Source organism: Ranitomeya imitator, chromosome 5, assembly GCF_032444005.1.
Source record: "Ranitomeya imitator isolate aRanImi1 chromosome 5, aRanImi1.pri, whole genome shotgun sequence".
In the NCBI taxonomy this organism is placed as follows: domain Eukaryota; kingdom Metazoa; phylum Chordata; class Amphibia; order Anura; family Dendrobatidae; genus Ranitomeya; species Ranitomeya imitator.
Window position 1 is genome coordinate 1,763,748 of NC_091286.1, and position 25,450 is coordinate 1,789,197.

General features: G+C 47.8%; 1 protein-coding gene across 1 annotated transcript in view; it reads left to right on the top strand.

The window, feature by feature from the left end:
- Positions 1-25,450, top strand: part of LOC138680784 (harmonin-like) — a 215,691-nt gene that overhangs the window by 154,997 nt on the left and 35,244 nt on the right. The window contains exon 17 of the mRNA XM_069768040.1: positions 17,497-17,552. Coding sequence (XP_069624141.1) covers positions 17,497-17,552 — 56 coding nt within the window. The remainder of the gene's footprint in view (positions 1-17,496; positions 17,553-25,450) is intronic.

Below are 25,450 nucleotides of genomic sequence, written 5' to 3' on the forward strand. Positions count from 1 at the left end.
TGTAGGGGATGTACTCGCTCGGATGCATAGGAGGAAACAGTAGGCACATTCTCTTCAGCGTTCATGTAGGTTTATTCACTCCATAAACCATTTAAGTCAGCAACACCAGGTAAACAGTCTTACATCAGACGGAAAAGTCCTCAGTGTCCATAGTAGAGCTCCGCTCTCTCTCAGACCTGTAGGCATTCATGCTGTGCCATGTCCAGCACGTAGGCTCTCCAGCCTAAATATGGTCTCTGTGTGCTGTTCAGGACGTCTGTCCCCACTTGGAACCGTCCAACACACAGGCCACTCTGCATTGTCCAGCCAGGACACATGGAAGTCTGTCCACTCTTGCTGACTCCCAAACACACTCTCTACATGGGATACACACACCTCTTTACATAAGTGTAACCACACCCAGATACCTGTCACATGGCCAGTCAGGTGAGTGTGACATCACCACAGGTCCTTCAACACAAAACCATCTTAGGTATTCAGACATGCCTCTTAGGGTGGGTTTGTAGGTGACTGAACCCACCCATCTCTCAAATCACCTGGAAGCCTTCCCAATGTAAACAAATCCCTCAGCAGTAGATCTGCTTGAGCAAAATATACCCAGGCTTCCATCACAGGGCCACCCACCTCTGCGATACATACCGTCCATTAATCACATGACCTTTAGCCACGCTACATACCTCCCCCCTCTGCCTAAAGCCGCGGGGCTTGGCACTTGTCCTAAACCGACTAGAGACCCCTCTCAGTCGTCCCTGACAGTCAAACCGTCTGTCTAAGTCAGGGCCTGTTATTGAACCCTTTCGTCGGCATTCGTCATCCCTTTCCATCACATCCTTTGACAACGATGACCCCTTGTCATCTCGTCTGCTATAGGATCTCCCGCTTAGGTCACTGAGCCCTGAACTAACTGAGGAGTCACTACTTCTAACTCTTCCATCTGACCACCATCGGTTCTCTCTTGGTTCTTGATCTCTCCTATTATCTTTCTTCGGAGAGCAGCTCTTCACTTTATCTCTATATCCTCTGTTAGCTTGAGGACTTCCAGTCTTTAGAGAACCTCTTTGCCTCTCTAGACCACGAGTTGAAGGTGGTGGCAACCTGTTTGCCAATCCTTGCAGCTCTATATTGATCTGCTCCCTCTCACGTCTTAGCTGCGCTATCTGTTTCAGGTATGCCACACGATATGCCAGGAGCATTTGGATATTCCCAAGGCTCTCCATGGATCCAACGACAAGGAATGGAACCATCCCATCTTCACCCACGACCTGGGCTTCATCATCAGCCGGAATGCTCACTCTCATAACACTGGACCTATTCACCATCTCTTGCATCACCTTGCCAAATCTTCCAATGACTTTCGTCACCAGACCTCTGGGCACTTGCACGACATCTTCTACAATACCCAACCGACTTTGACCTTCTCTCGCTAGCTCCAGACGTCGAGCGGCTTCCTTATTCTTCAACATGATCATTTGTTTTGTGCGGAGGCATTGTAGATGCATCTCTCTCAGGACAGCCACCCGCTTCACTGTGACTTCCTTAGTGGACAGTATGACCAGTTGATGAGTCCCAGGTGCCCAGTGCACCCTACATGCTTCGACCACCTTTTTAAACGCTTCATGCACCTCCTCACTGGCACATGCTTCTTGCATGTCTTCGGGTACGTCTATTACGCACTTGAAAATCGAAGTCTCACCTTCTTGATCATATCGTTGGACCTCCTCGTCCTTAGCGTCAGCGCAGTTTTCCAAGACCTCGATGTCCTTTGTTCGGCCATCTGCGTGGCACTTCCCTTGCTGGATTTCTTCCTCCTTGGAGGCCTGTTCTTTGGTCAGCCTCTCCAGCTTACTCTCATTCACCGCTATCAGATCGGGAGAGCGCAACAGTTCGATTTCCTGGTCATCTGTGGATTTCTGGAGCTGTTGATTAGTCTCCTTTGTCTTGAGCTCTTGGAGAACTTTATCTTGCTCTTCTACCAAGCAGCGACGCTCATCCTGTCTCTGGAGAAGCTCCTGCTGATTCTTCTCTTGGGCCTCTCTGAGCACCTCCATATCTTTTAATACGGCCTTATTTATGGTTTGACAGGTGACCTCTGTGAGCTGGAAAAGGAAGTCGCTGAGCTCACACTCTGTGCTCAATCACCTCTCTCAGGACCCTTTCTCGCTCAACTATTTCTTTAAGCAGCTCTATCTTATGGTCCTGCTCTCTTTTGGCCAGCACATGTCGCACCATCACCTCTTTAATTAGATTTTCAGATGGGGTCTCTTGCCCACCCACACTCTGCCTCTTCAGAGTTCTCCATCTCTTCAGCATCAGGTACTTCATCATACTGAGCCAGTTCAGTCTTTCCGGGCATTGCAGATGTGGGTCTACTACAGGTCTGTTCTAACCCCAGCCCGACACTAACTACCTCAGTGCTAGGGTTTGTCAGAGATAAAGTGACCTCCTCATCAAGGACAATAATGTTATCTGCACCTGACCCTGTCTCTTCCTCATCATCTTTCTTCTCAGAGGGTGTAACTTGTCCCGCCTTTCTGCGGCCCCCGCGACGTGATGAAGATCTGTGATTTTTACTCGGCTCCTCCTTACTGCACTCCTTTCCCTTTGTGCTCGAGTCACAGTCTGAATAGGAGTCACCCCCTCTCACTCTGTCATCCTGGATCAGCAGTTCCCCACTTAAACACGTGTCAGACCCGCACTTTCTTCCAGTCACCCAGAACTCTGGACTATCGACCTTAGGTGTCGCTATCTCCTTTTCACACATCACACAATCTGGAATCACTACAGCCGCCTGTTGTGGTGGGGCTTCCCTAGAGTCATTCCGACTCCCTTCTGAGCAACCAGACACTCCCCTTTCCTCCCACAAGTCCCAAAACCTTTCAAAGTCCTGGCCTATTACAACAGGGAATGGTAAGTCTGGGACTACAGGTACATCATGGCTGGCAATAATAGTGGGCGTCTCAATGATTACCCTGGACACCGGATAATCCCTAGCGACCCCATGAACGCAGTGGACTTCCTGTCTATCTGATTCCCGGAAGGAAGATGGGAGTGTGGCGCTCACCAGCGTCACCAGGCTCCCCGAGTCCAGAAGTACAGTTACACACACTCCATTGACTTCTACAGAACAGCTCTGTGACATCTTGTCAGATATAAAGTCAGTACAATATTCTGGACATGCGCTGTTCGAACACTGAACGCGGCAACAGTTTATCAGCGAATTCGCCGCCACCCCTTTTTGGGCCACCACCCCTTTTTGGGTCGCCGCCCCTTTTGGGTTACCGCCCCCCTGTGGACCATTTTCTCCTTTAGGGCCACCACCCCTTTTAGGGACTCCACCCCCTTTTGGGCAACTACCCCCTTTTGAGAGGCAGCCCCTTTTTGGCCAACCATAATTATTTGGGCACCGCTTCGTTTTTTTGGGACTCCACCCACTTTTTAGGGACACCACCCCACTCTGGGGTACACCCTGTGGACTTCCCACAGTACTCTCAGGCCCCAGTTCGCACAGCACACCAATGTGACTCTGGCCCTTTAAGAGTCTGCACACTCTAAACCAGCAATGTCTTTTTTTTTTTTTTTGCTGCAACTGCACTTCACAAGGCTCTGCACCGCAGACTTCGTGGACCCGCCGATCCACAGCAAAACTTCGTAACCCCGCCGAGTTACCGCCAGACGCCTTCAGTCTTCGTGGCCCCGCCGAGCCACAACAAGTCGATCACAGAAGAAAAAAAAAAGAAATACATGGGATTTGAAACCAGGGATTCAAGCTTGAGGAGGCTAATTTGCATATTCCAGGTGCCTTCTGGGAAAGCGAAGAGTCTCCCTAAGCTAGAAGATCGTTGGGTACAGCCGGGACCAGCTGCTTGGAAAGAATCACCAAACCGAATTTTTGCCTGTAGGACATTATTGCAAGAGAGCTTGGCTGAGTAGATTACACAAGAAGGAAAACACACAGCAAGTCAGCAGGATCTAGGAGCAACATGGCAGATGTGACAACCTACATGGTGAGCTGCAGCATGTGCTACATGTTCACAGATCGACCAGAAGAAGAATCCAATTTCACCTGTCAGAAGTGTAGACTAGTGGCCCTTTTAGAAGAAAAGGTGCGGGGTCTGGAAGAAAGAATAGCAACCTTGAAACTCATCAAAGAGAATGAAGACTTTCTAGACAGAACAGAAGCATCTCTACTGGTCACAGAAGGTGAAAAAAGTGTCAGAGAACCTCCAAAAGCAGATGAGTGGAAGCATGTGACCAAAAGAAGCAAGAAGACCATGGAGAAATCACCAACCACACAACTGAAGAACCGATATCAAATCTTTGTAGAGGATGAAGATGGCACACCTAAGGATGAAGCAATACCAGCAAGCAAAAAAGAAAAGGGCACACAGCAACAAGTGACAGCAAAAAGTACAGCCAAGAAGCAACGAAGAGTGGTGGTGGTGGGAGACTCACTACTGAGAGGCACAGAAGCAGCCATCTGCAGACCGGACATAACTGCAAGAGAAGTATGCTGCCTTCCAGGTGCGATGATCAAGGATGTGACCGATAGGATACCAAAACTCTTCAACTCCAAGGACGTCCACCCATTTCTTCTGATACATGTTGGCACCAATGACACGGCAAGGAAGGACCTACCGACAATCTGCAAAGACTTTGAAGAGTTGGGGAAGAAAGTAAAGGAACTGGATGCACAGGTAGTTTTTTCTTCTATCCTTCCAGTAGACGGGCATGGCACCAGGAGATGGAACAGGATCCTTGATGCAAACAACTGGCTAAGACGATGGTGCAGACAACAAGGATTCGGATTCCTGGACCACGGTGTGAATTACTTGTACGATGGACTCCTCGCCAGAGACGGACTACACCTCAACAAACCTGGGAAACACACATTCGCCAGAAGACTCGCTACACTCATCAGGAGGGCGTTAAACTAGAAGAAGAGGGGACGGGAAGAAAAACATTAGACTTGAACAAAGAAGATCCAGGAAAACATACTCAGAAGGGAGGTAAGAACATTTCTAAAACAATCCACAGCGAGGAGATTGGAACAAAACAAAATCCTCTAAACTGCATGCTCGCAAACGCCAGAAGCCTGACAAACAAGATGGAAGAACTAGAAGCAGAAATATCTACAGGTAACTTTGACATAGTGGGAATAACCGAGACATGGTTAGATGAAAGCTATGACTGGGCAGTTAACTTACAGGGTTACAGTCTGTTTAGAAAGGATCGTAAAAATCGGAGAGGAGGAGGGGTTTGTCTCTATGTAAAGTCTTGTCTAAAGTCCACTTTAAGGGAGGATATTAGCGAAGGAAATGAGGATGTCGAGTCCATATGGGTCGAAATTCATGGAGGGAAAAATGGTAACAAAATTCTCATTGGGGTCTGTTCCAAACCCCCAAATATAACAGAAACCATGGAAAGTCTACTTCTAAAGCAGATAGATGAAGCTGCAACCCATAATGAGGTCCTGGTTATGGGGGACTTTAACTACCCGGATATTAACTGGGAAACAGAAACCTGTGAAACCCATTAAGGCAACAGGTTTCTGCTAATAACCAAGAAAAATTATCTTTCACAATTGGTGCAGAATCCAACCAGAGGAGCAGCACTTTTAGACCTAATACTATCTAATAGACCTGACAGAATAACAAATCTGCAGGTGGTCGGGCATCTAGGAAATAGCGACCACAATATTGTACAGTTTCACCTGTCTTTCACTAGGGGGACTTGTCAGGGAGTCACAAAAACACTGAACTTTAGGAAGGCAAAGTTTGAACAGCTTAGAGATGCCCTTAATCTGGTAGACTGGGACAATATCCTCAGAAATGAGAATACAGATAATAAATGGGAAATGTTTAAGAACATCCTAAATAGGCAGTGTAAGCGGTTTATACCTTGTGGGAATAAAAGGACTAGAAATAGGAAAAACCCAATGTGGCTAAACAAAGAAGTAAGACAGGCAATTAACAGTAAAAAGAAAGCATTTGCACTACTAAAGCAGGATGGCACCATTGAAGCTCTAAAAAAACTATAGGGAGAAAAATACTTTATCTAAAAAACTAATTAAAGCTGCCAAAAAGGAAACAGAGAAGCACATTGCTAAGGAGAGTAAAACTAATCCCAAACTGTTCTTCAACTATATCAATAGTAAAAGAATAAAAACTGAAAATGTAGGCCCCTTAAAAAATAGTGAGGAAAGAATGGTTGTAGATGACGAGGAAAAAGCTAACATATTAAACACCTTCTTCTCCACGGTATTCACGGTGGAAAATGAAATGCTATGTGAAATCCCAAGAAACAATGAAAACCCTATATTAAGGGTCACCAATCTAACCCAAGAAGAGGTGCGAAACCGGCTAAATAAGATTAAAATAGATAAATCTCCGGGTCCGGATGGCATACACCCACGAGTACTAAGAGAACTAAGTAATGTAATAGATAAACCATTATTTCTTATTTTTAGGGACTCTATAGCGACAGGGTCTGTTCCGCAGGATTGGCGCATAGCAAATGTGGTGCCAATATTCAAAAAGGGCTCTAAAAGTGAACCTGGAAATTATAGGCCAGTAAGTCTAACCTCTATTGTTGGTAAAATATTTGAAGGGTTTCTGAGGGATGTTATTCTGGATTATCTCAATGAGAATAACTGTTTAACTCCATATCAGCATGGGTTTATGAGAAATCGCTCCTGTCAAACCAATCTAATCAGTTTTTATGAAGAGGTAAGCTATAGGCTGGACCACGGTGAGTCATTGGACGTGGTATATCTCGATTTTTCCAAAGCGTTTGATACCGTGCCGCACAAGAGGTTGGTACACAAAATGAGAATGCTTGGTCTGGGGGAACATGTGTGTAAATGGGTTAGTAACTGGCTTAGTGATAGAAAGCAGAGGGTGGTTATAAATGGTATAGTCTCTAACTGGGTCGCTGTGACCAGTGGGGTACCGCAGGGGTCAGTATTGGGACCTGTTCTCTTCAACATATTCATTAATGATCTGGTAGAAGGTTTACACAGTAAAATATCGATATTTGCAGATGATACAAAACTATGTAAAGCAGTTAATACGGGGGCGTGGCCTAGCAGGCGATGTGAACAGACGTGCAACAGAGCTCTCCCGCTTCATTATCTCTGTATTAACCCCTTAGAGGCGCCGCCGAGCGCAAATCATACTCTCAGGAGTGCACATAGTCTCGGGGAGCGAGGTGTGACCCGAAGGAACGGAATCTTATCTGAGGATGACACGCAGGAGACAGAAGGAGCTGACAGCTGCGGAAGCTCACAGGCCCAAGATGGCGCTGAGACTGCAGAGGAGGCGGCGAGGGCAAGCGCTGCTTATCAGAGGAAGATGGATGTGATTGCTAAGTTGGAGCGATTTGCCAGGTCAGAGGAGGCTGTAAATCTACAGTCAGAGGCTGGAAGTGTGGAGTCTGGAGCAGCTGGTGCCCCCGGAGATCAGCAGGAAGGAGGGGCTCAGCTACAGTGCAGTGGGTCAGACCAGGGATCTCCTACAAGGGCCGCAGGAGCTGTTCTGCCTGCACAGTCTGACATGCCAGAAATGGAGGAGCCGACTCTGAAGGACATATTTTCAGTGGTGATGTACTGTAAGTCTGCCCTGGGGGCACTAAACCTACGAGCGGATGAATTAAAGGGAGAGATGGTCGCTTTAAACTCTGCTATGCGTAAAGTTGAAAAGAGAGTGGAAGAGGTGGAAGAAAGGGTTGGGAGTGCAGAAGATCGGATTGGTGAATTGTTAAACAGGGAAAAAAAGTATATTCAACGTATTGCTGATCTGGAGTTTAAGACTGATGACCTTGAAAACCGATCCCGCAGGAACAACCTAAGGATTGTGGGGGTCCCAGAAAAGGCGGAAGGGAGCAACCCCACGGCTTATATTGAGGCATGGCTAAAAAACGCTGTGGGTGGAGATGGCCTTACTAAGATGTTTGCCGTTGAAAGAGCGCACCGTGTGCCCACCAGACCCCTCCCCCCCGGCTCGGCCCCAAGAGTTATCTTGGCTAAAATTCTGAACTATCAGGACCGAGACATTTTGTTGAGGAAAGCCAGGAATTGTGATGAGCTGACCATTGATGGTAATCGGGTCTCCCTTTATCCGGATTACTCTGCGGCGGTCCAAAAGCTTCGGATGAAGTTTGGAGAGGTCAAGAGGAGGTTGCGAGACTTAGATGTCCGTTATTCAATGATTTACCCAGCAAAATTAAGGGTGGTGGCTCTGGATCGGGTGCATTTTTTCCAAAATCCAGAGGAGGCGTCACAATGGCTGGATCTCAATACTAAGCATGTCAAAACGGGGCAGACCCGCTGAAACTGATTTAAGTGCTACTGAGGCAATTGTTAACCCTTCACTGTTATGTTTGGTTTGATAGTTAACTGGTACTTATACTGTGACTTTATGGTATATTGATATCATCAGGTTGTGTTCGGCGGCGCAACGAAATTTGCATTTTGGCTATGGTGGGCGGGGGAGCTGAAGGAACGCAGAGTTTTTATCGTTAGGCTGTGAATCAGCGTTCCCAGATCTCAAATTGAGAGGGAGAGTTTATTTTGATATTCTAAGAGTAGAGAGGAGTTGGGTGGGCTTAAAGAGAGGGGAGAGATAGAGAGTTATTTCAGTTGGGAATTGGGGATGGGGGGGGGGGAGGAGGGAGGGGGTGGGAGTTGGGGTTGAGACCTTAGGGAGCTTGAACTCATTCATTGTTTCTATAAGCTATAATGGGTGGGGAGGTTAAAATCCTAAGTTGGAATGTTAGGGGCCTTGCAAATGCTACTAAAAGAACAGCTATTTTCCAATATGTACTGAAACAGAGGCCTTCAGTGATATGTCTGCAGGAAACTCACCTAGTGAAGGAAAAGGTTGCTATTCTACAGAAGAGATGGGTGAGAAAGGCGTATCACTCAACGTTCTCAAATTATGCCAGAGGTGTGTCAATTTTGATACACGTTAGTGTTCCGTTTGAAGAGATTGAGGTAACCACCGATAAAGACGGCCAATTTGTGTTTTTAGTATGCAAGATATTTAACAGGTTAATTTGTATTGTGTCAATTTATATTCCACCACCATATTCCAAGAAAAAGATACAGGAGATTCTGGAAATTACGGGTAGGTGGGATGGGGTGCCCCTCCTTATAGTGGGGGATGTGAACAATATATCTAATGATCACTGGGACAAGGGTAGACATGCAGAGTTGAGAAGTGAAGGGAACTCTACTCCTTTTGGAAATTATCTAAGAGAAATAGGATGGATAGATTTGTGGCGGGTGCGTAATCCTAGGACATATGCCTACTCATGTTATTCAGCAACATACGGATCTTTATCTCGCATTGATGTGGCTTTGGGAAATGGGGGGGTGAATAATCTAATACATGAGGTGGAGTATAGGCCTAGAGTAATATCGGACCATAGCCCAGTACTGGTCTCTGTACAAATGACTGGGAAGAGTGGTCTGACGGGGTTGGGATGGAAATTTCACCCCTCCTGGCTACAGTATTTGGATATGGAACAGGTGGGAACTGAACTCGGGGAGTTTTTCAGGATAAATGAAGGGAGTGCGGGGAATCTTGTAGTGTGGGACACCATGAAGGCATACCTGAGAGGAATTTTATTCCGGGACATCTCGAGACATAAAACTAAGTCTAAAATTCAAGACAATGCAGTGATGGAGGAACTGAGGGTGGCGGAAGAGACACTGGCCTCTCAGAATTCAAGAGAAGCACAACTTCGTATGAGGGCGGCTCAGGTAGCGGTCGATGAACTCCATATGCGTAGGGCAGATAGGTTGAGAGCCTTTCAAAAGGAAACATTTTATTCTGAGGGAGAGAAGGTAGGACATTTGCTCTCGGTGGTGGTTTCTGCGCAGCGGGATTCTTCACATGTATACTCCATAAGAACAGAGGAAGGTAAAACGGTTACTCAGGGGGGGGAAATTTTAGACGTTTTTCGGAGATTTTATAGTAAATTATATTCCTCTAGGGTGGATAAAAGTCCTGAGGAAATGAATAGATATCTGAAAGAGGTTGACTTACCCAGACTAGGTAGAGAGGAAAGGGAGTGGATGGATAGACCGCTTGGGGAGGAAGAATTGAAGGCGGCTTTGGCGAATATGGCGGGGGGCAAGGCTCCGGGGACGGACGGTATCCCAGTAGAGGTTTATAAAATTCTTAATGCAGAGTTAATGCCCAAATTGGAGCGAGTGTTCTCTGAGTCGTTGGAGAGGGGAGTGCTGCCCCCATCAATGAGAGAGGCCATCGTGGTGGTTATTCCTAAAGCTGATAAAGATCCTCAACAGCCGGAGTCGTATAGACCAATTTCACTTCTAACGGCTGACATAAAGATTTTGGCGAAGGCCCTGGCGAACAGGCTGACCCAAGTGATCGATAAATTGATTCACCCAGACCAGTCTGGCTTTATGCCCAATAAATCCACGGCAATTAACTTGAGAAGGCTATTTTTAAATATGCAAATTCCTGCAGACAATGCCGGAAAAAGAGTTGTGGTGTCTTTAGATGCCCACAAGGCCTTTGATTGTGTGGAGTGGAGTTACTTGTGGTCGGTACTGGATCGCCTGGGGTTTGGTCCAAAATTCATCTCCTGGGTTAAGTTGCTGTACTCGTTCCCAATGGCAAAAATTAGAGTTAATAATAATTTGTCAGAGAGTTTCCCGCTGTTTAGGGGTACCAGACAGGGGTGTCCGCTGTCCCCGTTGCTCTTCGCTCTGGCCGTGGAGCCGTTAGCGGCTAAAATAAGAGGTGCTCAGGAGGTTAGAGGTTACATCTATGGTAGGAGGGAAGACAAAATTGCATTATATGCTGACGATATTTTGTTGTTCCTGGAGGATTCTGAAAGGTCCCTGTGCAATGCGGTTGCTTTGATTGAGGAGTTTGGTCGGTTTTCGGGTCTCACAATAAACTGGGATAAGTCTTGTATGTTGTTGATTGAGGGGGACAGTATGGGCAGTGGAGAGAGGGCGATAACCACAAAATTAAAGATTGTTCAAAAATTCAAATATTTGGGTATTCAGATTGCTCTTCCTCTAACTACCTTTGAGGAACTGAATTTAAGTCCATTAATGCAGAAAATTCGTACCAAGATTGCGGCATGGAACAAATTACATTTATCGGTGGTTGGTAGGGTGAACCTCTTAAAGATGATTGTAATGCCACAGTTGTTGTACGTGCTACATAACTCTCCCATTTGGATTACACAATGCAGATTCCGTAAGATTAGGTCTTTGTTTGGGGAATTAATATGGGGAGGAAAGAGTCCTAGGTTTAAACAGGAGATACTTCAGAGGGCCAAAACAGAGGGGGGTCTTGCACTTCCTAATCCATGGCTATACTTCTTAGCAGCACAGTGTCAACATCTCAAAGGATGGGGGGAGGAGGCAGGGAGTGTGCAAATACCTAATAGCTTGAGGTTCTTACTACAGGCAGACGTTTTGAGTGACAGTTTGGAGGGAGGACAATTCAAAAAAATGGGTTCACATGGGTGCACTATCAAATTAATTCACAGAGTATGGGAAAAAGTCAAACTCATTAGGGAAGTGAGTGGGTTCACCAGATTCTCGCCTATTTGGGACAACATTTATCTACCGGAATTTAGGCAGAGGGAGGGTTTTCACTTTTGGTCTGCAGCAGGTATTAAATGGCTGGGGCAGCTGATAAGTCAGGGCAGACTTAAAACATTTGAGGAGTTGCAGGAAGAATTTCAGTTGCCACGGTCTGAATTGTTCCAGTATAATCGTATCTCTCATGCTTATCAGGCACAGAATAAAAGGGGAGCCATAGTGGTACAGATTGATCTCATGATCGACTATATCCTTAAGAATAGCTGCACGAAGGGGGCGATTTCAGAAATATATGGGTTTCTACTTTTTTCTTTCCTGGAAAAATATCCCATCCGAGCCAAAGGGAAATGGGAAGCTGAATTGGGAATAATTGACAATGATAGATGGGAGTCGGTCCTAGAATATGTGCCCAAGATATCAATGAGTGAACCAGGCAGGCTATCACAGTTATTCGTAATCCATAGGGCCTATAGAACCCCTGACAGGTTGTTCAAGGCTGGGCTTAGGCAGAACTCGGACTGCCCTCGGTGCTCACAATCCCAGGCGGGGATATTGCATATGATGTGGCAGTGCCCTAGACTGTCCTCCTTCTGGATAGTTGTTTTAAATCGTATTGAACTGGTGTATGGATGTTCTGTCCCTAGGGTTCCACTGACTTGCATATTGGGATATGTGGAGGAAATTGTTACGGACAACATGTTTAAAATAGCTATTGCACGATTGTTATTCATTGCTAGGAAATTGATCGCCAAATTTTGGATTAGAGAGGAACCTCCAACAAGAAGAGACTTTCTTAAGCAAGCGGAGCATATACTTACTTTGGAGAAAAGTATCTACACCAAAAGGAATAAGCTGGACATCTTCCACAAGCTGTGGCAACCGTGGATGGACTTGAATTAGGATGATAAATGAGAATATAGGGAACCTAGTATTCAATGGAAATATAACGGATGTTTATTCAAATGGTTGTATGATGATGGGAAGTGGGGTGGCTCTGGCTGAGGTCTCGGGTTGGGCAGGGTGGGGGGGCTCTGGGTCGGGGGGGAAAAAGTTATCTGTAAATGTTTAATGAAACATTGCCATGAGAAATATTCTGATTGTTTATTCTTTGCGGATAATAAAAATCTATCTGATAAAAAAAAAAAAGCAGTTAATACAAGAGAAGATAGTATTCTGCTACAGATGGATCTGGATAAGTTGGAAACTTGGGCTGAAAGGTGGCAGATGAGGTTTAACAATGATAAATGTAAGGTTATACACATGGGAAGAGGGAATCAATATCACCATTACACACTGAACGGGAAACCACTGGGTAAATCTGACAGGGAGAAGGACTTGGGGATCCTAGTTAATGATAAACTTACCTGGAGCAGCCAGTGCCAGGCAGCAGCTGCCAAGGCAAACAGGATCATGGGGTGCATTAAAAGAGGTCTGGATACACATGATGAGAGCATTATACTGCCTCTGTACAAATCCCTAGTTAGACCGCACATGGAGTACTGTGTCCAGTTTTGGGCACCGGTGCTCATGAAGGATATAATGGAACTAGAGAGAGTACAAAGGAGGGCAACAAAATTAATAAAGGGGATGGGAGAACTACAATACCCAGATAGATTAGCGAAATTAGGATTATTTAGTCTAGAAAAAAGACGACTGAGGGGCGATCTAATAACCATGTATAAGTATATAAGGGGACAATACAAATATCTCGCTGAGGATCTGTTTATACCAAGGAAGGTGACGGGCACAAGGGGGCATTCTTTGCGTCTGGAGGAGAGAAGGTTTTTCCACCAACATAGAAGAGGATTCTTTACTGTTAGGGCAGTGAGAATCTGGAATTGCTTGCCTGAGGAGGTGGTGATGGCGAACTCAGTCGAGGGGTTCAAGAGAGGCCTGGATGTCTTCCTGGAGCAGAACAATATTGTATCATACAATTAGGTTCTGTAGAAGGACGTAGATCTGGGGATTTATTATGATGGAATATAGGCTGAACTGGATGGACAAATGTCTTTTTTCGGCCTTACTAACTATGTTACTATGTTACTATGTTACTATGGACTCGCCGGTCCACAGCAAGCACCTGCACATGTGCTTTATAGAAAAAAAAACCCAGTCTCTCACTGACCCTGGTCAGATTAACACAGACTACAGTCTGTTACACACCCGGCTTTTTACACAGCCCAAGAACAGTTTTTCACTGACCCCGGTCAGCACAATACACGGTTTTCAGACCGTCACCCGTTGGCAACTTCACGGGTTTCTGGACACCCCTCAGCCTCAGAGATGCCCAGACGCACTGTCTCTGTTTTCTTCCACTCTGACCCCGGTCAGTACACACGGACACCTGTCTGTTACCTGCCGGCCACACGGGTTCCCGGATCCCTCTTCTCCTCAGAGGTGTCCCACAAACAACAATTCTTACAGACCCCGGTCAGTATTTACTCACGGTTGTCAAGACCGTCCACTCTTCTGGCTCAGACCAGCCAGCGCTGCCACATGAGCTCCTTGGATCGTTGCCCGCATTCGAAACACCAATTGTAGGGGTTGAACTCGCTCGGATGGATAGGCGGAAACAGGAGGCACATTCTCTTCAGCGTTCATGTAGGTTTATTCACTCCATAAACCATTTAAGTCAGCAACACCAGGTAAACAGTCTTACATCAGACGGAAAAGTCCTCAGTGTCCATAGTAGAGCTCCGCTCTCTCTCAGACCTGTAGGCATACAGGCTGTGCCATGTCCAGCACGTAGGCTCTCCAGCCTAAATATGGTCTCTGTGTGCTGTTCAGGACGTCTGTCCCCACTTGGAACCGTCCAACACACAGGCCACTCTGCAGTGTCCAGCCAGGACACATGGAAGTCTGTCCACTCTTGCTGACTCCCAAACACACTCTCCACATGGGCTACACACACCTCTTTACATAAGTGTAACCACACCCAGGTACCTGTCACATGGCCAGTCAGGTGAGTGTGACATCACCACAGGTCCTTCAACACAAAACCATCTTAGGTATTCAGACATGCCTCTTAGGGTGGGTTTGTAGGTGACTGAACCCACCCATCTCTCCAATCACCTGGAAGCCTTCCCAATGTAAACAAATCCCTCAGCAGTAGATCTGCTTGAGCAAAACATACCCAGGCTTCCATCACAGGGCCACCCACCTCTGCGATACATACCGTCCATTAATCACATGACCTTTAGCCACGCTACAATAAATATATATATATATATGTGTATATATATATATATATATATATATATGTGTATGTATATATGTATATGTATATATATATATATATATATATATATATATATATATATATATATAATCTCCTAATATACAAATGAAATGTGATGTCTGTAACGTTAAGAAAGTTGAGGATGAAATGAACTAAAAGGGTTAGTGTTCACAATAACAGTAATGTGTACCAGGGTGCACAAACTTTTACATGCCACTGTACATACGTGGCTGACTCCCCGCCATGTGACCGTTCCTTTGTGGCTGACTCTCCATGTGACCGTTCCTGCGTGGCTGACTCCCTGCCATGTGAGCGCTCATACATGGCTGACTCCCCACCATGTGACCGTTCCTTTGTGGCTGACTCCCCACCATGCGACCGTTTCTGAGTGGCTGACTCCCCGCCATGTGAGCGCTCATAAGTGGCTGACTCCCCGCCATGTGACCGTTCCTGCGTGGCTGACTCCCTGCCATGTGAGCGCTCATACATGGCTGACTCCCCACCATGTGACCGTTCCTTTGTGGCTGACTCCCCACCATGTGACCGTTCCTGCGTGGCTAACTCCCCACCATGTGACCGTTCCTTTGTGGCTGACTCCCCACCATGCGACCGTTCCTGAGTGGCTGACTCCCCGCCATGTGAGCGCTCATAAGTGGCTGACTCCCCGCCATGTGACCGTTCCTGTGTGGCTAACTCCCCGCCATGTGACCGTTCCTGCGTGGCTGACTCCCCGCCATGTGACCGTTCCTGCGTGGCTAACTCCCCGCCATGTGACCGTTCCTGCGTGGCTGACTCCTGCCATGTGACCGTTCCTACCTGGCTGACTCTCCATGTGACCGTTCCTACGTGGCTGACTCCCCGCCATGTGACCGTTCCTACGTGGATGACTCCCCGCCATGTGACCGTTCCTGCGTGGCTGACTCCCCGCCATGTGACCGTTCCTGCGTGGCTGACTCCCCGCCATGTGACCATTCCTGCTTGGCTGACTCCCCGCCATGTGAGCGCTCATACGTGGCTGACTCCCTGCCATATGACCGTTCTTGCGTGGCTGACTCCCCGCCATGTGACCGTTCCTGCGTGGCTGACTCCCCGCCATGTGACCGTTCTTGCGTGGCTGACTCCTGCCATGTGACCGTTCCTGCGTGGCTGACTCCCCGCCATGTGACCGTTCCTGCTTGGCTGACTCCCCGCCATGTGACCGTTCCTGCGTGGCTGACTCCCCGCCATGTGACCGTTCCTGCTTGGCTGACTCCCCGCCATGTGACCGTTCCTGCTTGGCTGACTCCCCGCCATGTGACCGTTCCTGCTTGGCTGACTCCCCGCCATGTGACCGTTCCTGCGTGGCTGACTCCCCGCCATGTGACCGTTCCTGCTTGGCTGACTCCCCGCCATGTGACCGTTCCTGCGTGGCTGACTCCCCGCCATGTGACCGTTCCTGCTTGGCTGACTCCCCGCCATGTGACCGTTCCTGCGTGGCTGACTCCCCGCCATGTGACCGTTCCTGCGTGGCTGACTCCCCGCCATGTGACCGTTCCTGCGTGGCTGACTCCCCGCCATGTGACCATTCCTGCGTGGCTGACTCCCCGCCATGTGACCGTTCCTGCGTGGCTGACTCCCCGCCATGTGACCGTTCCTGCTTGGCTGACTCCCTGCCATGTGAGCGCTCATACGTGGCTGACTCCCCTCCATGTGACCGTTCTTGCGTGGCTGACTCTCCATGTGACCGTTCCTGCGTGACTGACTCTCCATGTGACCGTTCCTGCGTGGCTGACTCCTCGCCATGTGACCGTTATTGCGTGGCTGACTCCCCGCCATGTGACCGTTCCTGCGTGGCTGACTCTCCATGTGACCGTTCCTGCGTGGCTGACTCCCCGCCATGTGACCGTTCCTGCGTGGCTGACTCTCCATGTGACCGTTCCTGCGTGGTTGACTCCCCGCCATGTGAGCGCTCATACTTGGCTGACTCCCCACCATGTGACCGTTCCTGCGTGGCTGACAAGCCTCACTATGGTTATTGCACCCAGACTCTTCTCATACTACAGTCTTCGGTGAATGTCCTCAGGACCGGATCATTACCGTCTATCATTGTTAAATATGCTTATTTTGCACATTTATTTAATCAAGACTTTACCAGGTGCGTTACTCTTAAAGAAAAAATGTCATGTTATTCTCATAAAAAATGTAGTGGTTTATTGAATTGTCCACAGAAAACCCACATTGCAGCGAAACATAAAAGTAGATGAAATAGTTACGAACAGATTGTCCATTTGTAAATATCAGCGCTTGTTACTCATCTTTCCCAAAGTTCTGAATGGTAAAAGTCGTCTGTCTGTGTGAAGTCTGAAGTGATCATGGCTATCAGCTGTTCCTTCCTTGTGTGACTTATCTGATGTCCATGGAGAATGATGGTGAAGGCCGGAGGTGGCAGCTCCCACGTGACAAGCCCCCACACCCTCCTAAGACACGTTATTTATATGTCCCACAGACCACGTGTTCCCTTTATATGGTGTTGACTTATACTCTGAGCTACACAGAAATAGCTTTTGTAATGTCAGCAAGAAGCAATGTGCTCAGTACAGAATTGAAAATAAGAATTCAATTAATAATTAATATTTAACAATCATATTCTATCTCCTATTCTACAACTCTCATTATGGTCTTCTCTTCACAGGACTGGATCGATCTGGTTATTGCCGTCTCTCCACCGAAGGAGTACGATGATGACGTGTAAGTAATCACTGCCATCATGTCCCCTGCTCACCATCACCCGCCTGCGCTGCAGCCATGCATCCCCTTATGTACTGGGGTCGCTCCACCACCGTCCTGCTTTCCTCCAAGTGTCAGCTCTTCTGCACAGGATCGTCAGTGTGGTGGAGCCGAGCACAGTGCTGTAGGGAACCATCGCCTCCAGAGCTGCACTCAATATTCTGCTGTTACATCATGTCTCATTCTCCAGTCACCTCCAGAGCTGCAGTCACTATTCTGCTATTACGTCCTCTATCTCTCTAGGTACCCGTCGTCTGCCTCTATCTCTCTAGGTACCCGTCGGCCTCTCTCTAGGTACCCGTCGTCAGCCTCTGGCTCTCTAGGTACCCGTCGTCTGCCTCTATCTCTCTAGGTACCCGTCGTCGGCCTCTATCTCTCTAGGTACCCGTCGTCGGCCTCTATCTCTCTAGGTACCAGTCGTCGTCCTCTATCTCTCTAGGTACCAGTCGTCAGCCTCTGGCTCTCTAGGTACCCGTCGTCGGCCTCTATCTCTCTAGGTACCCGTCGTCGGCCTCTATCTCTCTAGGTACCAGTCGTCGTCCTCTATCTCTCTAGGTACCCGTCGTCGGCCTCTATCTCTCTAGGTACCCGTCGTCGGCCTCTATCTCTCTAGGTACCCGTCGTCGGCCTCTATCTCTCTAGGTACCCGTCGTCGGCCTCTATCTCTCTAGGTACCCGTCGTCGGCCTCTATCTCTCTAGGTACCCGTCGTCGGCCTCTATCTCTCTAGGTACCCGTCGTCGGCCTCTATCTCTCTAGGTACCCGTCGTCGGCCTCTATCTCTCTAGGTACCCGTCGTCGGCCTCTATCTCTCTAGGTACCAGTCGTCGTCCTCTATCTCTCTAGGTACCAGTCGTCGGCCTCTGGCTCTCTAGGTACCCGTCGTCGGCCTCTATCTCTCTAGGTACCAGTCGTCGTCCTCTATCTCTCTAGGTACCAGTCGTCGGCCTCTATCTCTCTAGGTACCAGTCGTCGGTCTCTATCTCTCTAGGTACCAGTCGTCGGCCTCTGGCTCTCTAGGTACCAGTCGTCGGCCTCTGGCTCTCTAGGTACCCGTCGTCGTCCTCTATCTCTCTAGGTACCAGTCGTCGTTCTCTATCTCTCTAGGTACCAGTCGTCGGCCTCTATCTCTCTAGGTACCCGTCGTCGTCCTCTATCTCTCTAGGTACCAGTCGTCGGCCTCTATCTCTCTGGGTACCAGTCGTCGTCCTCTATCTTTCTAGGTACCCGTCGTCGGCCTCTATCTCTCTAGGTACCAGTCGTCGTCCTCTATCTCTCTAGGTACCCGTCGTCGGCCTCTATCTCTCTAGGTACCAGTCGTCGGCCTCTATCTCTCTGGGTACCCGTCGTCGGCCTCCATCTCTCTGGGTACCAGTCGTCGGCCTCTATCTCTCTGGGTACCCGTCGTCGGCCTCTATCTCTCTGGGTACCAGTCGTCGTCCTCTATCTCTCTAGGTACCAGTCGTCGGCCTCTATCTCTCTGGGTACCCGTCGTCGGCCTCTATCTCTCTGGGTACCAGTCGTCGTCCTCTATCTCTCTAGGTACCCGTCGTCGGCATCTGGCTCTCTAGGTACCAGTCGTCGGCCTCTATCTGTCTAGGTACCTGTCGTCGGCCTCTGGCTCTCTAGGTACCCGTCGTCTGCCTCTTGCTGGCCGCATACCCGCCATCGGCCTCTGGCCGGTTTAGTGCAGCTGTGTCCTCGCTGTGCTGTGATGAGGCAGTGACCCAGGAGAGTCCAAAGTAAACACAGGTTTCATGTCCAAAACTTGCAAACAAAACAAACTGTATCCTCTGGATCACAGCCAGGAAACAAGACAGTCCGTAAATGCGTCCAGTTGCAGAGGGCGACTGCACCAGCGTATGGTAGAATACACACAGGCTGAGCTTTTGCAGAGCCATCTGCTCTGCACCTTGCAAGCTCCACACTGACACACCCAAACCCTTTGCTGCAGGGTTTTTATCTGGAATTTGTGGCCATGGGCCACCTGGAAAACCCGGGCTGAGGAGGAAACTGACCTTCCTGTAGTCCGTTTCAACAATAAAAACCCATGGCAAGTTTTTTAATCTGCCTTGGACAAATAGCATGCCCAAAACAAACACTCACTTTTATTCTGCATTGCAATCACAGCTACTCCTGTGACTGCAGAGCACTCCCGCAGCCTCAATATGCTTCTTTGCGCATCCTGGGACACATAGCAACCCTCGCATATGACCCTGGTCACTGTCTCACATACCCCCCTCTGTTCCAACTTGTGAGGTTGAACTTTTGTCACCATACGGGGGCCCATGACAGGGCATCCGCCTTTCCCTGTGACTTCCCGGCTCGATGTTCCATGGTAAAATTGAAGTTTTGCAAAGACAGGAACCATCTGGTGACCTGAGCATTCCTCTCCATGGCATTCCTCATCCACATCAAGGGCAAATGATCTGTCACCAAGCAAAACGGTCAACAGAGCAAAAAATAGCGTAGGGACTCCAAGGCCCACTTAATGGCGAGGCACTCCTTCACCACTACGCTATAATTTTCTCAGCCCGGGTGAGTTTCCTACTTGGGTAGGTGACCAGATGCTCCTCTCTGTCCATCTCCTGTGACAGCACCTCTCCTTGGCCAATGTTAGAGGCATCTGTCTGCACAATGAAGCATTTCAGAAAGTTGGGGCTAATGAGGACGGGCTGTCTGCACAGCACCATCTTCATGGATTGGTACGCTTCCTTCGCCTGGGGGGTTGCACCGAACCAAGACCGACTTCTTAACCTTGAGGAGATCGGTAAGGGGTGTTGTTCGCCCCGAAAAATTAGGTATAAACCTCCGATAATACCCAATGATTCTGAGAAACGCTCTCGCCTGTTTGGTGGTAACAGGTCGGGGCCAGTTCTGAATGGCCTCAATTTTATAGATTTGGGGTTTGATAACCCCACGCTGATCACGTATCCTAAGTATCGGGCTACCTCGAGCCCTATCACACATTTCTTGGGATTCGCCATCAAGCCTGCAGCTCTACTACCACTTGTCCGTCGGAAAGGTGGGTATGCCAGTCAGTACTAAAGGTGATGATGTCTAGTGGATGAAGTGTTTGAACTGTGAAAGGTCTCCATGGGGAGTAAGGGAAAGAGGGGTAATTTACTACAATATTGTAAAACGAGTATTGTTATGTAATATCTGCTCTAAGTTTTGTTATGTTCATTGAAAATTCATCTTTTTTTTTTTTTTTTTTTTTTAAATCCGATAATGTCATCTAAGTATGTGGATGCATACTTCAGATGGGGTTCCAGCACTATGTCCATCAACCTCTGGAACATGGCAGGGGCTCCATGTAGTCCAAAGGGCAAGACTACATAGTGGTAAAGACCCTCCGGTGTTATGAAGGCGGTCTTTTCCTTTGCCGACTCTGTAAGAGGCACCTGCCAATAACCCTTGGTCAGATCGAGCGAGGTGAAGTACTGGGCCTGACCCAGGCGCTCGATCAGCTCATCCACCCGGGGCATTGGGTACAGTTCGAACTTCGACACTTCATTTAATTTACAGAAGTCATTCCAGAACCGTAATGATCCTTCCGGCTTCGGGATTAGCACAATGGGGCTTACTCCCAGCTGGAGCATTTGTCGTACCTCACTCGCAACGGGTTGTCTCCAGGCCTCAGGCACCAAGTATAGTTTAATTCGTACCCTTATATGAGGCTTGGTGACAATGTCATGCTGGATGACTGAGGTACGACTGGGTAATTCTGAGAATACGCCTGCATTCTCTTGGACTAATTTCAGAACCTCTCGACGCTGCTGTTCCAACAGCGTCTGCTATTTTTCCTCTCTCTCAGCCTCGGCCTTGGCTGGTGACAGAGGGTTCCCTGTTGGTACGAACGGGGTCGCCTCTGTGACCAGACATTCCTGGTACTTCCACACTTTCTTCAGGTTGACCTGATACAGCTGTTCGGGTTTTCTTTTCCTGGGCTGGTAAACTGAATAATTTACTTCTCCCTGTTCTGTCCTCACTAGCTGAGGCAGGCTCATACGTAGCTATACAGTCAGCTAAACCGCTATACCGGGGTCCAATAAGGAGACTGTGGTTGAGTCTGTGCTTTATTAAACGTAGTGGTATATTGATGCGGTGAAACTGTGAACAATGATATACATAGAATCAGTGCATGGCATAGAAGATACATAATACACATGATATACATTATGCATAACATTTAGAAAGCTAGTGACTAAACTAGGAGTACAACTGGTTAAACTAAGCTAATATAGAGCAGAAATATTTATAGGAAGCATAAAGACATACCGGCAATGCAATCGCAAGGGGGATGAAGTGAAGCGTCTTTCCTTGAAGGCAGACTGAGGAAAGTGAAAGGAAAAATGGAGGGAAATGGAGGCTGAGCTACCATAATGCATTGCAAAGGAGGAGGAGAATCAGACATGGATAATACAAAAACAAGATTGAACTGCCAACATAACTCTGGCCGCTAGAGGGAGCCAAAGCATCACAGATGAATAAAGGCATGAATATATCAATACTGTATACTGAGGAAACTGCAACTATGCAAGCAAATAATCAGGGCAACAATATTAGATGGCGGAGACAGAACACTCCCCGTCTGGCATCAACGGATGTCACTACTCCTTTCTTCCGAAGGCAACAATAGGACCAGTTCAGATACCAGTCTGGAAAATGTCTTAGGTTCATTCCCTTGGTCATCCTTAGCTCAACTTTGCGGACGTTGCCGTCCTTGCTCGGGAACGTTGTGGTAACTAGACCAAGTGGCCACTGGTTCCGGTGAATCTGACAGTCTTTCACAAGAACAAGGTCACCTATGTTCAGATTAGGTTTAGTAGATTGCCACTTTGTCCGTGGCTGCAGGGTAGACAAATATTGTTTGCGCCACCTGTCCCAGAAAGTATTTGCAAGACTTTGTACCTGTCTCCATTGGCGCTTGTAGAGGTCCTTCGCGTCGAATCCTCCTGGAGGGGCACTGGACAGTCCCGTTTTCTGGGTAAGTAAAGTAGCTGGAGTCAATAACAAGGGCTCCTCAGGGTCGTTAGGAACTGGAACCAGGGGTCTTGCGTTGATTATAGCTGCAGCTTCAGCCATGAAGGTGATTAGGCTTTCATGGGTAAGCCTCGCTGCTCCTTTACATTTTTCCATGTCACGAGTTCTGGTGGTCCTGAATGAGCGAGCTATATGAGTCAGGCAGGTAATGGCTCGAGTAAGTGACTTCCAACTTGAGAATCTGTCGAACCTGCAAGATCCAAGCTGGATAACAGAGGTCATTGTATGTAGTGTAGACACCTGAGGGCGGATTTCAGCATCTGAGTCCTCTCCTACAAGTTCGAAGGTGTCTGGAAAACATTCCTCAATGTACAATAGTTTTGGTCCAGAGAGCCACGTTGTGCTTCCTACTCGACTTGCGTCAACTGCTCTAGTTGCATGATCTGCGGGATTCTGGTCTGTGGGTATGTAATGCCACTGCTGTGGGTGAACTGATCTTCTGATTCGTAGCACTCTGTTATTGACATAAACATAGAATCGCCTGGTTTCGTTGTGGATATACCCCAGGACTACTTTGCTGTCTGAGTAGAACTTGGCCTGTGTCAGGTCGATATCCATTTCGAATGCGATGAACTTCGCTAACTCAACGGCTAAGACTGCAGCACAAAGCTCTAACCTGGGTATAGTGTGCTCTGGTTGTGGTGCGAGTTTGGCCTTTCCCATGACGAAACCAATGTGGCACTGACATTTGGAGTCTACAGTTTTGAGGTAGGCAACAGCGGCAATTGCTTTGACAGAAGCATCTGCAAATATGTACAGTCTTTGGCTCTGTATCTCAGTAGATGGCACAGGGGTGTATGGTCTTGGCACATGCAGGTTGGAGAGTGCCGCTAACGAGTTCTTCCACTCTTCCCACTGGATCCTCTTATCAGGTGGCAGAGGTGCATCCCAGTCAGATGTTTCCCTAGTTAAGTCTCTTAGTAGGGCCTTGCCTTGTATAGTAACAGGAGCTGCGAAACCCAAGGGATCATACAGACTGTTGATGGTAGACAGGACGCCTCTACGTGTGAAAGGCCTTTCTTCCTGGCTGACCTGAAAGGTGAAAGTGTCTGATTGTAGATTCCAGAGAAGCCCGAGGCTGCGTTGCATTGGTGCGGGGTCTGACCCCAGGTCTAGGTCTCTGAGACCATTACATAGGTCTTGAGAAGGGAACGCTTCCATGAGTTCTTGGCTGTTTGAGGCTATTTTATGAAGCCTAAGGTTTGAGCAGGCAAGCATGTCCTGGGCTCTCCTGAGAAGACTGATGGCAGTCTCATTTGAAGGCATGGCTTTTAGACAGTCGTCGACATAAAAGTCCTTTTCTATGAATTGTCTGACATAGTAACATAGTAACATAGTAACATAGTTAGTAAGGCCGAAAAAAGACATTTGTCCATCCAGTTCAGCCTATATTCCATCATAATAAATACCCAGATCTACGTCCTTCTACAGAACCTAATAATTGTATGATACAATATTGTTCTGCTCCAGGAAGACATCCAGGCCTCTCTTGAACCCCTCGACTGAGTTCGCCATCACCACCTCCTCAGGCAAGCAATTCCAGATTCTCACTGCCCTAACAGTAAAGAATCCTCTTCTATGTTGGTGGAAAAACCTTCTCTCCTCCAGACGCAAAGAATGCCCCCTTGTGCCCGTCACCTTCCTTGGTATAAACAGATCCTCAGCGAGATATTTGTATTGTCCCCTTATATACTTATACATGGTTATTAGATCGCCCCTCAGTCGTCTTTTTTCTAGACTAAATAATCCTAATTTCGCTAATCTATCTGGGTATTGTAGTTCTCCCATCCCCTTTATTAATTTTGTTGCCCTCCTTTGTACTCTCTCTAGTTCCATTATATCCTTCCTGAGCACCGGTGCCCAAAACTGGACACAGTACTCCATGTGCGGTCTAACTAGGGATTTGTACATCTGCTCCGTATTCTGGTTCTCCTTCCTGAGCTGACCTTTTGAGTCCGTAAATGGCGACTGCAGGTGAAGGACTGTTGCCAAAGATGTGCACTCTCATGCGATACTCTGTGACTTCTTTAGTAGGATCATTGTCTCTGTACCAGAAGAATCTTAGGAAGTTCCTGTCTCTCTCTCTCACAAGGAAACAATGGAACATTTGCTGGATGTCAGCGATGAAGGCAATGGAATCCTTACGGAAGCGCATAAGTACACCCAGTAGTTTGTTATTGAGGTCTGGTCCTGTCAGTAGAACGTCATTCAGGGAGACATCATTAAACTTAGCACTGGAATCAAACACGACTCTGATCTGGCCTGGTTTCTTAGGGTGGTATACTCCAAACATGGGTAGGAACCAGCATTCTTCAGAGTCTTTGAGAGTGGGAGCTAGTTCTGCGTGACAGTTTTCAAAAATCTTTGACATGAAGGAGAAAAAGTGATCTTTCATTTCTGGTTTCTTTTGCAGATTACGTTTAAGAGAGGAGAAACGTTGTAATGCTTGATTTCTGTTGTTCAGTAGACGTGGTCTGTGGGTTTTGAAGGGAAGAGGTGCGACCCTGCTGTTGGTCTCATCTTTAACGAGTCCCTTGTCCATTACCTCTAAGAACAACTTGTCCTCTACCGACATTGCCACTTGGTTGTCCTGCTTAGTTCTCTGGAAGACTGTGCCCCCTAACTGATCCTCATAGCTTCCCGATACTATACTGCTGTCGTGAGTAAAGTCTATTAGATGGTTGGGCAGTTGGATGCTGTGTGGCAGTTCCCTGACATGGAACTCATTGTTACAAGGTTGAAACAAAGATGGACGTCCTTTCTCCAATGTATTTGTCAGCATGCTTGTCACAGAAGATGGGGCGTGCATGCGTT